General features: G+C 46.3%; 1 protein-coding gene across 1 annotated transcript in view; it reads right to left on the reverse strand.

The window, feature by feature from the left end:
* Nucleotides 1–3,401: 3,401 nt before the first annotated feature.
* The window catches only part of SLC2A9 (solute carrier family 2 member 9), a 183,937-nt gene continuing 170,110 nt past the window's right edge, over nt 3,402–17,228 (reverse strand). The window contains exon 12 of the mRNA XM_030863845.2: nt 3,402–5,352. Within this exon, the coding sequence (XP_030719705.2) occupies nt 5,182–5,352 (171 nt within the window). The 3' untranslated portion in view covers nt 3,402–5,181. The remainder of the gene's footprint in view (nt 5,353–17,228) is intronic.

The following is a 17,228-nucleotide window of genomic DNA, read 5'->3' on the forward strand; positions in this document are numbered from 1 at the left end:
ACTTATCCTGTTCATCTTTCTCCCAGCCTATCCTTCAGTGACCTACAAGTTTACCAAGGTAATTGTAAATTAGGAAAGAGAATAATAAGCCTTTGGGGACTACTGGATGGGCTCTGCCCTGATATTAAGTCGAGGAGACCCAAAACATCACTCTGGTCCACCAGTCAGGGTAGGAGCTTATGGAGGCCAGGTGATCAATGGAGTTTTAGCTCAGGTCCATCTCACAGCTGGGTCCGGTGGGTCTCCCTACGATTATCTTCCTACTTCTCAGCACAAAATTGGGATAGATATACATCAGCAGATCCCCACATTGATTCCATGACCTGTGGAATGAAGACTATTATGGTGCAAAGAGGAAGCCATTAGAACTGCCTCTACCTAGGAAAACAGTGAACCAAAAGCGATACCAAATTCCTGGAGGGACTGCAGAGATTACTGTCCCCAAGAAGGACTTGAAAAATGCAGGGGTGGTGATTCCCACCACACCCCTATTCAACTTCCTTATTCTGTCTGTGCAGAAGACAGATGGAGCTTGGAGAATAACAGTGGATTATTATAAGCTTAATCAGGCGGTGACTCCAGTTGCAGCTGCTGTACTAGATGTGGGTTCATTGCTTGAGCGATGAACACATCCACTGGTACCTGGTATGCAGCTATTGATCTGGAAAATGCTTTTTTGTTGACACCTGTTAGTTAGGACCATCGGAAGCAGTTTGCTTTCAGCTGGCAAGGCCATCAATACAACTTCATTATACTTCCTCAGGGGTTTATCATTTCTCCAGCCCTTTGTCACAACTTAGTTCACAGGGACCTTGGTTGTCTTTTCCTTCCACAAGATATCACACTGGTCCATTACATGGATGACATTGTGCTTACTGGACCCAGTGAGCAAGAAGTAGCAAGGACTCTAGACTTATTGGTAAGGCATTTGCATGTCAGGGGGTGGGAAATAAATCTGAGAAAAATTCAGGTGCCTTTTGCCTCAGTAAAACTTCTAGGAGTCCAGTGGTGTGGGGCATGTCAAATGTTGCTTCTAAAGTGAAGGATAAGTTGTTACATCTGGTTCCTCCTACAACCAAAAAAGAGGCACAATGCCTAGTGTGCCTCTTGGGATTTTGGAGACAACATATTCTACATTTGGGTGTATTACTCTGGCCCACCTACTGAAAAGCTGCTAGTTTTGAATGGGGCCCAAGATAAGGCTCTGCACCAGCTCCAGGCTGCTGTGCTCTGCTACTTGGGCCACCAGATCCAATGATACTTGAAGTCTCAATGGCAGAGAAGGATGCTATTTGGAGTCTTTGGCAGCCCCTATAAGTGAATCCCAGCATAGGACCTTAGGAATTTGGTGTAGAACCTTGCCATCCTCTGTGGATAACTTGTCTCCTTTTGTGAAACAGCTCTTGGTCTGCTACTGGCCTTAGTAGAAACTGAACACTAGACCATGGGCTACCAAGTTACAACTTGACCTGAGTTGCCAATCATGAACTGGGTGTTATCTGACCCACTAAGCCATAAGTTCTATTATCCAGTGGAAATGGTGTATATGCGATCAGGCCTGAGCAGGCCCTGAAGACACAAGTTACATGAAGAAGTAGCCCAGATGCCCACGGTCCCCACTCTGACTGCGCTGCCTCCTCTCTCCCAGTCTGCACCAGTGGCCCCACGAGGAGTTCCCTACAGTCAGTTGACAGAGGAAGAGAAGAGTCTTCTCTTCCTGGTTTACAGACGGTTCTGCGTGATATGCAGGCAACACCCCAAAGTGGACAGCTGCAGCACGACAACCCCTCTCTAGGATATCGCTGAAGGACAGTGGTGAAGTGAAGCCCTACTGCTGGGCAGAATTTGGGCAGTGCACTTGGTTGTTCACTTTACTTGGAAAGAGAAATGGCCAGTCATGTTCTTATGTAGCAATTCATGGGCTGTCGTCAATGGTCTAGCTGCGTGGCCAGGGATTTGGAAGGAACGTGATTGGAAGATCAGTGACAAGCAAATTTGGGGAAGAGGTATGTGGATAGACCTCTCTGAATGGGCAAAAAGTGTGAAGATATTTGTATCCCATGTGAATGATCTTCAAAGGGTGATCTCATCAGAGGAAACCTTTAATAATCAAATGGATAGAATGGCCCATTTGGTGGATTCCGGTCAGTCTCTCTCCCCAGCCACCCTCGTCATCTCCCAGTGGGCTCATCAACAAAGAGGCCATGGTGGCAGGAGCCGAGGTACACACGGGCTCAGCCACATGGACATCCACTAACCAAGGCTGGCCTGGCTACGGCCAAGGCTGAGTGCCCCACCAGGCAGCAGCAAAGACTGACAGAATCCCCAGTACGGCACCATTCCCCTAGGTGATCAGCCAGCTACCTGGGGTGGGTTGATTACATTGTACCACTTTCATCGTGGAAGGGGAAGTGTTTTGTCCTTACTGGAATAGAAAATTACTCTGGACACAGATTTGTTTACTCTGCACATGGTGTTTCTTATACACCCATGGAATTATGGAATCTTTTTCCACCATGATGATATCCATATAGAATTACTTCTGATCAAGGAACTCACTTCACAGCGAAAGAAGTACAGCAATGGGCTCATGCTCATGGAATTCACTGGTCCTACCATGTTCTTACCATCCTGAAGCAGCTGGCTCCATAGGATGCTGGAATGGACTTTTGAAGACTTAACAGTGCCAGCTAGGTGGCAATACCTTGCAGAGCTGGGGCAAAGTTCCCTATAAGGCTGTGTAAGCTCTGAATCAGTGTCCAGTATGGTGCTGTTTCTCCCATAGCACAGATTCACGGGTCCAGGAATTAAGGGGTGGAAATGCGAGTGGTATCATTCACTATTACCCCTAGTGACCCCCTAGCAAATTGTTTGTTTCCTGTTCCTGCAGTCTTATGCTCTGCTGGCTTAGGAGTCTGAGTTCCAGGAGGAGGAATCCTTCCACCAGGATGTACAATAATGATTCCACTGAGACTGTCACCCAGTCACTTTGGGCTCCTCGTGCCTCTGAATCAACAAGCAAACAGTAAAAGGGACATACTGAGCTGTCTAGTGTGATTGATCCAGACCACCAAGGGGAAATTGGATGACTGTTCCACAGTGGAGGTAAGGGAGAACGTCTGGAAACAGGAGATCCCTTAGGGCATCATTAGTATTACCAAGCCCTGTGATTAAGGGTCATGAAAAACTATAACAACCCAATTGTCACTGGATTAATAATGGCCCAGATCCTTCAGGAAAGAAGGTTTGGGTCACCCTACCAGATAAAGAACCAGGACCAGCTGAGGTGTTTGCTGAAGGCCAAGGGAATACAAAAAGTGGAAGGAGGTAGTGATAATACCAACTATGACCATATGACCAGTTACAGAATGAAGATTGTAATTATCACGAGTATTTCCTCACTTTATGAACAGGTTTATATTTCTCTCTATAGATCTAACAATATCTTCGTTTTCTTTCTTTTATTTCCTCACCATGTAACATAAGATGTATTGACTTTATATCACAGTCCTTAAGTATTGTTAATTTTACCTCATAGCATTTCAGTTATGAAGAATCAAGGAGAAGAGCAAACATCACTCAAGGCCTTTACCTCCTCTTCTGGAGAAGGGGTTAGTGAACTTTTGGTTGAATATAGGATAGTTCTATCATGTTAGGCAGATTTATGACCTCGTTATGGTCTTTGTTTGGAGTCTGATTTAAAGAGATGCATATAGGTGCCAAGTTGACAAGCGGTGGACTTGTGATGTTTAATTTTGTGTGTCAACTTGACAGGATCATGGCATGCCCAGATATTTGGTTAAACATTATTTCTGGGTGTGTCTGCAAGGGTAATTTGGATGGAATTAGTATTTGAATTGGTAGACTGAGTAAAGCAGATTGCCCTTCCCAATGTGGGTGGGAATCCAATCTACTGAGGGCCTGAATAGAGCTAAAAGGTGGAGAAAGGGAGGATTTGCTCCCACCCCGATGGCTGAGCTAGGACACTGATCTCCAGCCCTTGGGCTGGAACTTACACCATCAGCACTTCTCTTCTCAGGCCTTCAGACCTGGAGTAGAACTCACACCACTGGTTACCCTGGTTCTCAGGCCTTTGGCTTTCTTGGGTCTCTAGCTTGCATGTGGCAGATTGTGGGACTTCTCAACCTCTGTAATTGTGTGAACCAATTCCTCATAATAAATTACATATATACATATATATATATATATTTTTTTTCCTGTTCTTCCAAATAACCCTGACTAATACATCGTCTTTCAGGTAAATCTCTTCTAAGATTGGCAAACATAAAGCATGTGTGATACTCTCACTCTATACCTGTGGCAGACATCACTAATCAATCACAGTGTTCCTTTCCTCCAAGCTTAGGTTTAACTTCAGAATCATTCTTAACATTGTTTTTTTCAACTGAACAGTGTTAAATTTGCAGTCCCTGCCTCAGCTTCTGGGAAGTTACTTCTTATGTCTGCGTCTCTAGGTCTTCTACATATTGATCCCCTTTATGCCCTCTGTGAGCACATCTGATACTCAGAGGTGAAGATATTTCTGGAGCCCCACGGGACAGCCTTGGAGAGACGGGACCTGGAGGGTGGTGGGTTGGTATCAGCCTCTCCTGAGTCTGAGATCCACAAGGTACAGCTAAAGATTGGAAACAGGCATTTATTAGGAGGTATGAAAACCTTCATCCAGGATCAAAGCCAAGGGTCCTTGGATGCTTCAGGATCCAGGCTGAGGGTGGCTCAAGGCTATTTCTGGCAGAGCTGGGACTGGAAACTCAGTCTGGATTTCTAGTCCATCGAGTTCTCTGTCGGACTACATTGTTATTCTTTGAGAAACCATTCAAATGCTATTTCCCCAATTTCATTTTGAAACCATGGGGCAAGTCATGAAGAAAGCAGGCCATGGATGTCTACAGAAGAACGCTGGGTCCACTGAAACATAGGGTGATTCTTTCCAGCTGCCAGAAGAGTTTGGGGAATTCAGCTGTGAATAAACCCCAAATGGCTGCGATGTTAGGTTAGCAAAGGTTTATTTTTAAATACTTAGTAAGGTTGAACTTGCAGGGGGACTCTTCCGTTTCCAAAAATGGTGAGATCATCCATTCAGACAATCCTCTTTTTGACACAATTCTCCAGTGTGGAGGAGGAGTCTGGTTCAGGCCTTCCATTTGTTTATCATCAGGTTCAGCTGTCAATTTTCTTCTCTGGTGGGTAGGCCTTGTTCCCTTTGGCAAATGCCTGGCTGATTTCTGCATGGGTTTTGTTTTTGGTCTCAGGCAGGACAAAATACAAATAGAGAGCACCTGCGAGGCAGATTGCGGCAAAGACCAGGAAACAGTAGGTGTCCAGACTTTTCTGTGGGAAGGCAGAGACAAAAAACATCAGAAAAGACAATTGCTAAATTGGCTGTGATTTTTTTTTTTTTTTTTTTTTTTTTTGCGGTACGCGGGCCTGTCACCGCCGCGGCCTCTCCCGCCGCGGAGCACAGGCTCCAGACGCGCAGGCTCAGCGGCCATGGCTCACGGGCCCAGCCGCTCCGTGGCACGTGGGATCCCCCAGGACTGGGGCACGAACCCGCGTCCCCTGCACCGGCAGGCGGACTCTCAACCACTGCTCCACCAGGGAAGCCCTGATTTTTTAAAAATAGTTTCCCATTCATGTATCAATGTTCCTGGATAAAACACTGCAGGTGTGAGGCTGGCTCTATGGGTAAATGTGCCTTATAAATGTCTACATGAGACGTTCTCACATGAGACACAAATGAATCAGCTTCAAACCCTGGTAAAGATGAGGAAATGGCAGTCTTTATTTATTTATTTTGAAAACAAGGCATATAAAAATTACTCATCATGAAAGCAAAATGTGATACTTGCTGAATCTTATCCTAAGTTCATATTTACCATTAACCACATTCTTCCTCCCTCCAATATACACATGAGAAAAGTGCAATGTCAAAAGGGAAGTGAAATTCCCCAGTTCATAAAAAAATTCCAGAGCATAGGCTAGGCCAAGATAACACCATTTTTTCTAATATGCAAAAGATTTAACTCACTGCTGCTCTGAGACATATGGCTTCTTACAAATAAGAGAGACTAGAAAAAAAGAGAAATGTCGAATGCAATCACTTTATGTATCCTGATTATAGCACTGGAATGACCCTGCCCACTGCACTAGACCTTGAGCTTGCAGGGGGACTCAGTCATCTCTGTAGCTCCTGTTCCTATCCAGTGCCTGGCTCATAGTAGTTGATCAATAAATGTTTGTTAAATAAAAGGCTTTCTAGGTTCCAGCTGTCAGGGCTGTGCCTTTTTCATTTAACAAACGTCTACTGATTCAAAGATAAGGTGACACTGTCTTTGAATGATACTTCACAGCAAGCGATATCTTGATTTTAGTCAATTACATGCTATTCTTTGATTTGACAAACACTTAATTTTGGAATATGACATAGTGTTGAAGAACTTGATCTCTGGATCACATCCTAGATGCACCATGTACTGAACCTGAGGCTCTTTGTGCCTCAGTTTCCACCGTTGTAAAATGAGGATAATAATGGTAGTTATAGGTTGTTGTGAGAATTAAATGAGGCATTGCCCTGTGGAGGCCATAGAGCGGTCCTGGATGGAGTAAAGAGTCCACACCTGGGAGCACTTGGCTGGGCGTGCATGTGCCTTCCCACTTGTCCACAGAGATTCCATGAGTGGAACAGAGAAGGGAGGGGGTGGGCTCTATAGTCAGTTGGGTAGAATTCAAATCCTGGCTCCATCATTTACATGATGTGTCAACACTTAAGATGTGTCATTTAGGATAGAACTTCAATGCACTGACTGAAGTTTCCTCATTTCTAACATGGTGATCTATACCACATATTCTTTTAAAGATGAAATGAGATATATTCAATATGGCTTTCAACATCCTCACTTGTATGCTGAATGTGCATCTTGACTTACCAAGTCCCAACGGAGCCTTTAAACCTGTTCCTGCTCTGGTCTTCCTGGCCTCGGTTGATGGCCCCTCCATCCTGTCATTTGCTTAAGCCAACCAAACACTTATCTTTATCTCTCACACCCACATCTGATACATCAGGAAATCATGTCAGCTCTACCTTGACATATATTCTGAATCCGAGCACTTGTTACCACTTCTCCTGTTACCATTTTGGTGCAAGCTATCATCATCTCTGCGTTGGATTGTTAGTACAGCTTCTCAACAGATTTCCCTGCTTCTCCTGTGTCCCAGCTTAAGATTATTCTCAAGAGAGAAGCCACAGTGATTCTGTTGAGCAAAGGACAGAGCGTGTCACTCCTCTGCTCCAAATGCACCATGACATCCCAAGGCAGGTGAGCAAAGCCCAAGTCCCTACCATGGCCTCTAAGCCCAGTACCCACATGGCCCCCTTACTTCTCTGCCCTCCCTCTCCCACTCTCTTTCTCTGCTCCCACAACACTGCCTTTCTGACACTCCTCCAATATCCTCAGGATCTTTGCACATGCTCTTCCCTTTTCCTGGAATAATCTTCTTCTACATGTCTGCACATCCTGCTTTCCCACTCCCCTTCATCTCGGCTTTCTTTCTCAGAGAAGTTCTCTCTGGCCTCTGTTTCTAAGGGCTCCCCCAGCTCTCCACTTACTCTGCTTCATTGTTCTTTAAACCATCCACCGCTACCCAGCAGGATCGTCTCTTGTTTATTAACCCTCTCCCCGACCAGGTGGTAAGCTGCCCAAGGACAGGAGTTGTTATTTTTCTTGTATTTCCAGAACCTGGGAGACTCCTTGACACATAGTAGGAGATTCACAAATGTTCACTGAATACGTAAATGTGCTGAGGCTCAGAGAGCTTCCCTGCTTACCCCGGGCCACACGTGGAGCTGCCTGGGACCCCTCTGTCACCTGCAGAGCTGACACCGGTGGAGCAGCCACCTGCTTCACTTCCTTTCCCAAGAGACCCAATGTGCGGCAACAGGATTTTTCTCACCACTTCACAGAATTGAGCCAAGAACCGTGCGGTACTGCAGGCATCCTGGGAAAGGACACTGCCCACCTCAGGACCCTCAGGGGCCAAGTTATTGGAATATATATCGTGCCAGCAGTCATGTGGCAACCTGGCAATCAACTGCAAGCTGTGATTGCACTTAATCTGGGAAGAGAAATGCACTTATTAAGCACCTCCTGGGTACCAGCAATATTATAGACATTATCTCATCCGATTCCCATAGCCCACACTATGATGATACAGCCACTTTCCTTTTTACAAGAGATGAAATTGAGGATTAGAGAGCTTCTGAAACATGTCCAAAGCCATGTAGGGATCGATGAGAGTCAGGACTTACACCGAAGTGGGCCCGGCTGGGAGCTTACACTCTCTCCATTGTTTACCAGGACTCCCTATCTGGGGGGTGTGTGTGTGTGCATGGGCAGATAAATGTTACTGGGATCCTTCAGTTTTCCCCAATAGCAGTTGCAAAGCAGATCTTCCTAACCTCTTACAGGTGAGAAAGTGAAGATCAGAAAGGGCAAGTGATTTGCCTGCAGTTACCCAGCTGGTAAGGGCCGTGTCTGGAATTTGAACCCAGGTTGGCCTGATATGGAGGCCATTGTATCACTTCCATACCTGCCTCTCTTGGGCAAATTCATTCACTGCAGTTCATCTGGCAAAGTGCCTGGCACAGAGGATATACATGTCACTTTTTCCCTGTCTCCTCTCTTACTTCAAAACAGCTCAGAAATTCAACTGCTGCTGAGAAGTTACTCAACCCCTCCGAAGTATGGTTGGTATGGGAGGGTAAGTCCAGTGTCCCCCGAGCGAGATTTTAGGCAGCACATCTGTTGCAGGAAGGACCTTACCTAAGAAGCAATAGACCTTGACTCCAGATTTGACTCTGTCAAACACTCAACTCATCATGGCACCCTGGGAAGCACCCACGACTGGTGTGGGCCTTGTTTTCCCCATTAGTAAAATGGACAAAATCATATTAGAGGTTTTCTGTAAAACACTCACATTCATAAAGCTTAGTTCATAAATTAAAAAAAATAAATCTGGCAACTTTAAAATTAAGAGCATCTGTTCATCAAAAGGTACCATACATAGATGGTTCTTTGGGACACTAGTCCACCACCTTCTTGATCTGCTGGCTTTCCGAATAAAGTCACAATTTCTTGCCCTAACAAAACAAACAAACAAAATAGGGTACCATACAAAGAGTACAAGAGGCACAAATGGAAGTATTGTGATACATAGCAAACAAAGAATTTGTACCCCAAATTTAAAACAACAACTCTTATGAATCAATAAGAAAAAGATGACCTAACAGAGAAAATGGCAGAATGTATGAATGAGCGTTTCACAAAAGAGGAACTACAAATGGCAAATAAGCTTGTGAAAAGGTGCTCATTCTCCTTTAGTAATTTGGGATAATAGGAATTAGAGCCATAATTTTATACCATTTCACACTATCGGATTGGCAAAAACGTGAAAAACCTGACAATGACAGTACCAAGTGTTGATGAGCAACACGCGTTTTCATACCTGTGGATAGAGTTGAGACTGTAAATAGCCACGACCACTTTGGAGCATCCCTGGGCCTGACCGAGTCAAGGCGAGCTGTGCGTGTCCTATGACCCAGCAATGACACTCAGCGTGGATCTGTTCTGGAGTGGTGCTGTTTGAATTTAAATTAATTAAAAGTTCAGTTCTTCGGTTGCACTAGCCACGTGCAAGTGTTCAACAGTCGCATGGCTGGTGGCTCCCGCTTTGCATAGCAGACGGCCAACGTTCCCGTCAGCACGGAAGCTCCTGTGCATTGTACTTGGATGTTCGTAGTAGCACTACGAAGTGGTTTTTTTTTTTTTTTGAGGTACGTGGGCCTCTCACTGTTGTGGCCTCTCCTGTTGTGGAGCACAGGCTCCGGACGCACAGGCTCAGCGGCCATGGCTCACAGGCCTAGCTGCTCCGCGGCATGTGGGATCTTCCTGGACCGGGGCACGAACCCGCGTCCCCTGCATCAGCAGGCGGACTCTCAACCACTGCGCCACCAGGGAAGCCCGGTTTTTTTTTTTTTTTTAATTTATTTTTTTGAAGTATAGTATAGATTTACAATGTTGTATAACAGCACTATTTCTAGAGCAAGGAAATGGGAGACGACACCAATGCTCATGGAAAAGGGAAGGGATAAATAAATTGGGTACATTCGTACAAAAGATTCTACGGAGTAGTAAAAAACAACGGCCTGTAGCCGGGCATATGACACAGATGGTGCTCAACAGTATATGTTGAGTAAAAGAACAAGGCACAGAAAATACCTTCAGGATGATTTTCTTTGTATAAATATAAAAACCAGGAAAAGCAAAACACTAGATTGTTAAGGGACACATTCATACAGGGGTCAAATCCTAAAGAAAACCTAGAGAATAATTAGCACAAAATCCCTGCTAAGGGATTAGGGAGAGGCACCCAGGGCATTGCAATAGCTTAAGTTGGCTAACTACATTGATTTTCCCTACTACTTCTAAATATAATGCATTCTATAATTACAATAATAACAATTTTTCTCTTTGTATATATGAAAGAAAAATATTGCCTGTCATATCAGTAAACAAAAGATGTTGCGACCATCAAGCCATCACATGACAGCCACTCTGAAGGTGAGCCCTGAGGGAACTCAGGATAGAAACAGAATGCCCGCCATCAAATCATCAGACATTGTAGCCCTCTCCAACTTTGCATGCTGAAGAAACTCAGGATGAGAAAACACAGAATGCTGGCCCCAGATAGCTGAGGTGCATATCAAAGGAATGATTTCAGTAAGCCCAGACTCTTGCATCATCTCATACATAGAAAAGCGCTAAATTTCCTAACTTGAGATAATCTGGTTTTTTTTAATTAACAGCAATCTTCTGATGTTCCGACTACCTGGTCTTTGTTGCAAAAACCCCTATATATCCTGGGTCCCCCCATTGCCTCTTCAGAGCAGTCTGTCAGAGCTATGTGAGATGCTGTGTCCCGGGCTTAAGTCCTCAGTTTTGTCCACCGAATAAAACATAACTCTCAACTTTCAGGTTGTGCCTTTTTTTCAGTCGATATGTATATGATGCAGTTCATACTCTTTTGCATATAATGTGTTTCATAACATAATTAAAATATACATATATAAATATACATTTAATAGTGTAAATGAAAGAGCCTAAACCCAAGCAGTAATTCACTCATGGTGAACAGGTATCAAAAGGAAACTTACCAAAAGAAAGCTCTAAAGCTGGAGTCAGATGTAAGCACTTTCGTTAAAGAAAAAAAAAAAAAAATCCTCCAGGATGCAGGGCTCACCTTCCCAGGTGGTTCAGCTGAGGACCAGTCTGGAAGTAGAGGCAGGACCCTGAGGACCTGAGGATCCCCTGGGAGCCTCAGAGGAAATAGAAGTAGTAGAAACAGGAGAACTTCATCAGTTGTAGGTGTCTGGCCCTCTCACCTGGGTAAACTTCCTTCTCCAACTTATGAAAGTGTTATAAGCTATAGTTACATCCTTTCTCTGAATACACCCATTGGGTTATTACAAATGATCATGAAAGTGTTCCATATTCTTTACTATGGAGAAACAAATTTTCTTTTGAGAATGCACTATACCACCAAATTATGCTAAAAATATTAGGCAATTGTGGCAAAGTGCAACTTTTAGGAAAAGATCCTTGAGAATAAAGAGAAATCTCAGCTTTCTTCTACTCCAGTTTATCAGAACGATGTGAAAACACAGCCGCTCTTTAGAGCTGCCAGCTTCCCTGAACAAGGAAAGTAGATGCGAAGTACAGTGCTGGGAACAAAGTCGTGAGCTCTGACAAATTAGTCCTGGATTCCTTTGCATATCAGCCTTGTTGGGTGTGGACAGGGGGAGAGGCATGGGCACTGCCTAGAAATCTAGTCACCAAAAGCCATGAGCTCTAGAGGTAACAAAATGATAACCTGGTGTAATTCTGGGTTCAGTTTAGAAGTAGCCATCAAACAGATAATCAAAAGCAAAACGCATTCTGAGTTAGAATGAATAATTCCTGCAATAGCAGCTCCATCCCCCAGAACTGACCAGAAGGACTCTTTCTGACTTAGAAGCCTTCTCTTCATCTTTCACACTGGGTCCAAGCATGTCCACAAACCTCTACAGGGCATGTCCCACTCTTTGCGAGTTGGCGGCATCCCAATTGCTGTCTCCCTGGGGACAGAGGCACATGTCACCCCTCTCTGGGTCCCAAGAACTCATCATAGTGTCTTGTGTGGACTCTTTTCCTAAGTAAGTTAATCACAGGGTGTTTAGAACAGTGCCGAGCATCCAGTATGATGTGAATGTTGGCTTTCCTCCCTCTCTGTGGGGCTCTGCACAATGTAGAGGGGGATGTTTGAGGCTGGACCACACAGGCTAGAACTCTGAAAGTCATTCGTCACACCTCCTGTCCTCTCAGCAGATCCTCCCAAAAGTCCTGGTGTGTTTCCTTCCTTCAGTAGCCTCCAATCTAGCCTCCCCTTGGCATCTCCAGGCTGGAAGTCTAGCCCAGGGGTTGGCAAACATTTCCTATAAAGGGCCATCCAGTCTGTCAGGACGTCTCAACTCTGCTTTTGTGGGAAGGCAACCAGAGACAATGAAACACACCTGAATGTGCTTGGCTGCATTCCAATAAAACTTTATTTACAAAAACCCCCTGTGCTTCCTTCACATTGGTTCTTGGTCACTCCTGCCTCCCATCATGATTCCTGCTGACTCTGGGCCTCTGTGCTTGCTGTTCCCTCTCCCCCCAACTTTTCATCTCCTCGCCTGGTGCCCAAGCCCAGCTTGGGGTGTAAATTCCATGATGGCAGAATCCATGTCCCCTGCTCTCTGTTGTACCCTCAGCCTAAGACAGTGCCTGGCTCACTGTAAGCATTTTCTTAATATAAATACGTCCAATGAGGGGATAAATGAATGAAATGGGAGGGCTCTTATGGAGATGCACGAAGATGCAAAACGTGGTCCAAGTTAGATTTTCACGATGAGACAAAAACAGAATTCTTCTGCTGAGTTTCCACTCCCGCCTGTGGAGCTGGAACATTGGTTCGTTGGTGATTCAAACGAGCTCGCGGATGAGTCAGGGCCCAGACCACCACTTAAGAACTGATGGGAAGCCAGGCGCCTTACACTTGTACCAATTCTGCAAAGAGCTTTGAAAGGCCGGGCTGTTCTACTTTACGAGCAGAATGGACCTGAAACATTAGGATGCTTCTGGGGGAAGTTAGAATGGGGCAGGGATCTTAGGGATGACTTACGGCTCTGGCATGCGTTGTGGCTTCCACGTCATTGTCACGTGTCCCATTAAGGTCTTGTTGGTGCTGCCCAGGAGCCTTTGAGTAGACACAGCCCTGGCATTTCAGCTCACTGGAAGCCACATTAACTACCCTGCCGACGCCTCCCACTCGCAGCCTCCCGGTCCCGGGCAAGCCTGCTTCTCTTCCACTGCTCTCAGAACTGGCACTGCCATCCTCCCGCCTGCCCGAGACGGATGTCCGAAATCACCTTTGACTATTTCCTCCCTCTCTGCCTGTTTTTGTTACTAAGTCCTGATGACGTTACCCTGAAACATCTTTTTCCTTTCTTAAAAAACATACAACTTTCTATCAAGAAAGAATTTACATACGGTAACTTACCCAGATCTTAATTGTACATATAGGTCAATGCATTTGGAGAAAAGTATACCCCTGTGTAACCAACACCTTTATTAAGATGTGGAACATTCCCACCTCCCCAGAAAGTTCCTTGTGCCATTTTCTAGTCCATTCCCCCCGCCCCACTCCCCCACAGAGTTAACCACTGTTCTGGTTTCTATCCCCTTAGCAACCATTTTTCCTGCCCCTGACCTCAATCTAGTTCCCAGCAGACAGCTAAAGAAGTCTTTTAAAAGTACAAAATGAATCGTATCTTAAAATCATGCAGTGGCTTCCCAGAGTCCTTCGGATAAACCCCAAATCCCTATCATACCTTCAGCGCCTCGAGGGATTTGGCAGGCATCCTTGGATGCCTGCTCTGTACCTGCTCAGGGCTTCGGCCAGCATCTTCCGTCTCTCTGCCAGGCATCGCCTCCCTCCCCCACTCCGCACACACACTTCCTCAATCTCAGCTTGAAAGGTCCCTGCACTGGTCAGCCCACTTAAGCCCCCCACCTTACTTCCTCCCGTGAAACTACACCCGCTCCGTGAGAGTCGTGTCGGTTCTTCCCGAAATGTTAGGCGGTTTGCGCCCTCCTGTTCAGTGCCCGCCTGCAGGGCACAGCACGATGCTGACGCCCACAGGCACTGAGCGCATGAAAGACGCTCTCTCCTCAGAGGATCCCCTGGCCCATCCAGAGAGGCCGGGGGCGGTTTTGCTTGCTGTTAGAGCCCACCATCTCAGATTGGTATCAGCTTTCCCCCTCACTTTGCACAGGCATTTGGGATATTTTTCAAGTTGAAAAGAATCGTTTTCTTGCTTCCAGATTTTGTTGAACTCGAAAGGAATTTTAGAACTCCAGTGGAATCAAGCAGGCATACATTTGCATGCCATTTTCTCCCAACCAGAAAATATTGATGCTAACGGCAGAAGCCCAGTTATCTGGAGGCTTTTACAACCAACGACCCAAGGGACCCAGTGATGCTGTCCACAGCAAAGGCGAAGGCAGAGGAGAAGAACTCTGCTTCTCAGAGGAGAAGGCAGCCTGTGGCTGAGGGCAGAGAAACAGAGAGTGATAGTAATCTCCCCAGGGGTCAAGGCAGCCCAGCCCAGCCCATCAAGAACATTTTGCAGGAAGGGGGCAGGATGGGTGGGAGAGAAGGAGGAAGGAGGGGGAGAAGGCAAGCTTTGAGAGGCCACTTGTCCTGATGGCTCAGCCAGTAAGGGGTGGTGCAAGTTTCCAGCGTTTACCATGATTGCTTTTTCTGTCCTGTCTCCTCTTTCCAGGTGACCCTAAGATCGCACGGCAGGAAACAGCCTTCCCAGTACTAATAGTGATCATGACAGCAACCGATCCTGAGTGTCTGTGGGTAGACCCTGCACTGAAGTCTTGACTGTGTCTCTCATTCTTTGGGGAGCCCTGCTGCAAAAGTGGGGCAATTCTCTTGTTTTATAGAAATGAAAATTATGGCTAAGAGGGCAACCAAAGGTGGGCAAAGTTTGACCAGCCTTCCCTTCACCTAATTGCTGAGCTGCAAAGCCAGGGTTCAAGGTCAGGCTGTCTGACCCCAAAGTCTGTGCAGTTTCTTCTTGTGTCTCATTTTTACCTGGAGAGTGGCCAAGATGTCAGAGTAGAAAGACCCTGAGCTCACCTCCTCCGAGAAGCACACCAAAGTCACAATTATCTGCAGGGCAACCGTCCATGAAAAAGACTCCTGAGCCCAACTTTCCTCCTCAAGAAGTGGGCTCCCTAGCTCCCTAGTCCCTCATCAGGGAAGGACACAAACTTTCTGGCTCTTCCCCTTTGGGACACAAGGCAGAGTGCATTTCCCCTTAAGTAAGGTGTGGTCGTGTGACTTTCAATCACGGAAAGTTGCACAGAACACACGTCACTGCCATGCTAAGGTCTTAACTGGCAGGTGTGAGACCTGCCACATTCCCTCCACCTGGCATGGGGGCAGTTATTTCAGAGAGAAGGGTCCTGCCAGCCAACATCCCTGAGTCGGGAAGCTGTGGGGCAGAATCTCTAGTCTCCCCTGCAGTGAACATTACCACTATCCCAGGTGGTTTAACACCACTGAGGCTTGGGGGCTGTTTCTTCCTGCAGCAAACCCCAGCCCATCCTGACTGATACATGGGGCTGATAAGACTTTCCATGCAGTGGCGTGACTGCACATGTGACCTGGTACATAGTAAATGCCCAGTTGTGGTCACTGTCCTCTCCTCTACCCTTTCCTTGCCATGTAAGCCAGCTGCGTATGTTGAGCTAGCATGCACTGAGCATGAATCTGGGCCAGACTCACTGGACTAAGAAAATATCTCAAGATAAATGCAGTACCGCATTTCTACTTGGGAGACGCTGTGGATGGGCTACGATTTGCCAAATGAACAACGTGAAATAAAAGTCACAGAAATCCAATTTCAGCTGGAGACCTCTCTGAGCGGTTTGTGTGGTATGTGTGTGTGTGTGTGTGTGTGTGTGTGTGTGTGTGTGTGTGACTGTGTGCTTAAAGATAAATTAACTACTCAACCCCAGGTCAAATGGGCTTTTAAAAGAGTCATCTGCTTATAACCAAAGGTTTTTTCTCCCGTGTCGTACCGATGAGGGTGAGAGAAGGGGTTCAAACCTGGCTCTGTCATTTCTCTGAGCATCTCTCTGAGGCTCCTGGTCTGTAAAGGGAGAAATACAGACCCTACCTCCCAACACTGACAGGGCTGAATAGCACCTGGCACTCAGCAAGCGCTCAGTAAACACTAGCATTAGTGGCATGTCAGTGCTGTTAACTCCCAAACTGCAGCAGGAAAGTGAGATGCCCTTTTTTGGTCTGGGGGTCCAGAGGTCTTTCATGCCCCCGCAAAATCGCTCAGAAGATGTGGCCTACTTCCAGGACACATAAAGCTTAGTTGTGGGTTGTGTGAAGGCTCTAGAATATCTCACTTAACTTGTAAGGGTGGTGGGGAGATGTGCGTTGGCAAGGAAGCGATTTAAAGTGAATTTTCCCCACAATAATGAATATTGTACTGACCCCCTGGCTCTGCTGGCTTTGAACCAAAGCGGAAAAAGCCATTTAAGGTTTGAAGTCAATTGAAAAGACAACTTGTGTTCTGGGCCCAGCCGTGCGAAGGCGCCCTGAGGATGGAGTAAATGAACGAGGAACCGCCTCTAATTCTCTGGTCCATGGCCTCCCCGTGGCACTTACGTTTCAGAGATGCAACAGCTGTAGCTGAGTCAGGATGCTTGAAAAGTTGCAAAGTGCATCAGCCCCTAACTCTGAGGCTGAGACAGAGTGGCACATGGAGAATGTTGACGAGGAAGAGGGGGCAGGGCAGAGCCACCGGGTTGGACAGTGACTCAGGACCGGGGGCTGACCCCATCTACTCCCTGAGCCTCAGCTTCTCTGCAGGATGGAGAGGATGAGAAACCGCAGCTCAGGGCTGCATGAGGGTGACGTGAATTCATAATTCACGTGCAGGGGGGCTGGTGCAGAGTAACTGCGCTACAGTCGGGGATGCAGGAGTACCCATCACGTGGCCTGCAGCTGGGCCACTGACCTTCACTCAGCCCAGCCTGCAGCAG

This window comes from Globicephala melas, chromosome 5, assembly GCF_963455315.2.
Source record: "Globicephala melas chromosome 5, mGloMel1.2, whole genome shotgun sequence".
NCBI lineage: Eukaryota > Metazoa > Chordata > Mammalia > Artiodactyla > Delphinidae > Globicephala > Globicephala melas.